Genomic DNA, 2,492 nt, shown 5'->3' with positions numbered 1-2,492 from the left:
TAGAGTTTTTTGCACCATAAAATTCCAGATTTTCTAATAGTTGTATCTCTGCCAAATATTGTCCTATCCTAACAAACCATACATCAATGGAAAGCTTATTTATTCAGCTTTCAGATGATGTCTAAATCTCAATTTCGAAAAATTGGCCCTTATGACTGGTTTTGTGCTCCAGGGTCACATATCAAGTGGATCCTGTTCCGCTCAGAAAAGCGTTGCATGACGTGATGTTCACTGACCAAACACTCTATGAATTTGTCTGGTTGTGTCTGTGTCGTAGGTGGTGACCAACAGAGACACTCTAGAAACCTTGCTATGCATCGCATACGTGTTTGAAGTGTCCACCAGCGAGCACGGAGCCCAGCATCACATCTACAGACTAGTCAAAGACTGAGCCTCTCCGCGGGCCACGGATCCACAGACGCCACAGCGGTCCCTCCTGGATGCAGCCCAAACTCCTGCACTTCTTCTGCTCGGGTCGCGCGGACACGCAGGGCAAACGACTCTCTAGAAGCACTGCTCAGAGGCACAAGCAGAGAATCTGCCGGAATGGCAAATCTGAATGTCGTGACATTTGAATTTATTCTTTTGTATAATGAGAACTGTGATAGCAGGACGAAATGCATGAGAAAGTTCTTTGGTTTTTCTTCATCTCATTTTAGCCCCATGTGTTTGTGTTAGTGTTTGTTAGTATGGGAGTGATGGTCACCTACCGGACGAGCCAAAGGTGGACAAACAGTGTTTTTTCTTCATGTATCAGGACAAACCTGAACGTCAAACGACAGAATGTGTTTTTTCGTAGATTTGCTACATTGTATTTATCAGCCATGTTCTTAAATGTGGAAAACTTAAACTTAAATCAGTCTAACGTGAAAGAAACTCGGAAGACTCTGGGCTTTTCTCCACAACAAGGGTTTGTAAGAAACAGACATCTAACTGCGTATTTGACCTGACAGCAGAATCAGTCTATCAGGAATAAAGAGCGTGTGTTATCCTTTGAAACTGATTTGACGTTATTTTTGTTCTTCTGGTGCTCATATGAATTTGCTTTCAATTCAATTCTATTAGGAAAAAAGTTAGTTGTAGTCCTAAAGGTTTAAAGTCCTAAGATTTAGCAAGTTCATTCACAGCCATATTCAAAATAGCCATGTTTTTAAATTAAGCAACAAATGCATTGCTAATATTTTATTTTATTATAGATTTTTTTATTTTTTATATTTTATTATTAAATTACAAAAGATGTTTTTTGGTGAAGCAACAAATGTATCACAAATATTTTAATTGCTAATATTTGATCATTTTATTATATATTTATTTATTGTTTATTTATTATTATTATACATACTACAAAAGACGGGTTTTTTTTTGATGAAGCAATAAATGCATTGACAATATTTTATTATTATTTCATAATATGTTTTATTATATATTTATTTATAATTTTATTAACATTTATTATTATACTGTGCCAGTAATCGATTCTTTTTTTGTTTTTTGTTTTTGCAGGGTCTTAAATGTTGTAGCGAATCAGCTCATGGGGAAATATGAATAATTAATCATAACTAGTTATAATTAATTATAAATATTAAAAATCAATAATTTTGACCCATACAATGTATTTTTATGGATTAATTAGAAAAGAGTCCATTTCTACTGGGCACTGTGTCTCTTTCTAATTCAATGGCAGTGATTTTCCCTGCTCACATTCCATTAGGTCGTAAATGTATCTGGTGTCAGGGTTGCCATGGTAACCAGGGTCCTGGGCCTTGTTCACAGACAACTTGGCACCCAGTATGTTTATTGGGTGAGGGGTCTGTGAACGTTTGTTAATCTAATGAATAATTGATTTGTTAAATCAAATGAGAAATGGTGTGTCTGATTGGTCCAGACGCTACAATGTATATAAATGGAGTGCAAAAAAAAAAAGTTGATGTTTATAATACAATAATTACAGTTAACAATATACATTGAGAGTTAACAATAATTTACTAAACAGAAAAAGAAAATCAGAAAGACAGGTGGAGATAAAAAGTTAAAAAAAAAATCGTGAGGGTAAGAAATTATACATCAATTAGAGTGAATTGCAAATTGAAGCCGTTCTACTCGCTGTATTTACTGAAGATGAAATGGTTTTGGTTCCAATAAGACAAGAAAAATAGTTTTGTTGTTGGTGAACTTACTTTTATGGATATAAGGCCCAAAATATGTGAAATTTTTTTTTTTACATCTTGTATAAATATGAGCTTTACATTTCTTCATAAAAATGTTTGACGGTAAAATTAATTAGTTTAAAGGTTACTTATACTTCATTAGTGAGAAAATATTTTTGTAGATTTCATTTTTTTAGATTTTCAAATAAATTATTCCAGTAAAAGACTGCGGGAGACAAAGAAATAATATTTCCACGAAAAATATTAACGATTAACTTAATGATTTTCATCCTATATAAATGGGTTAAGGCTAGATGGCATACAACAAAAACTACTGGGCATGCG

General features: G+C 33.7%; 1 protein-coding gene across 1 annotated transcript in view; it reads left to right on the top strand.

Moving 5' to 3' along the window:
• Nucleotides 1-994, top strand: part of LOC107745118 (protein scalloped-like) — a 7,029-nt gene extending 6,035 nt beyond the window's left edge. The window contains exon 5 of the mRNA XM_016558959.1: nucleotides 278-994. Within this exon, the coding sequence (XP_016414445.1) occupies nucleotides 278-391 (114 nt within the window). The 3' untranslated portion in view covers nucleotides 392-994. The remainder of the gene's footprint in view (nucleotides 1-277) is intronic.
• Nucleotides 995-2,492: the final 1,498 nt, after the last annotated feature.

Source organism: Sinocyclocheilus rhinocerous, unplaced genomic scaffold, assembly GCF_001515625.1.
Source record: "Sinocyclocheilus rhinocerous isolate Xijiao unplaced genomic scaffold, SAMN03320098_v1.1 scaffold2966, whole genome shotgun sequence".
Taxonomy (NCBI): Eukaryota; Metazoa; Chordata; class Actinopteri; order Cypriniformes; family Cyprinidae; genus Sinocyclocheilus; species Sinocyclocheilus rhinocerous.
This window is presented reverse-complemented; position numbering and strand designations above follow the sequence as displayed.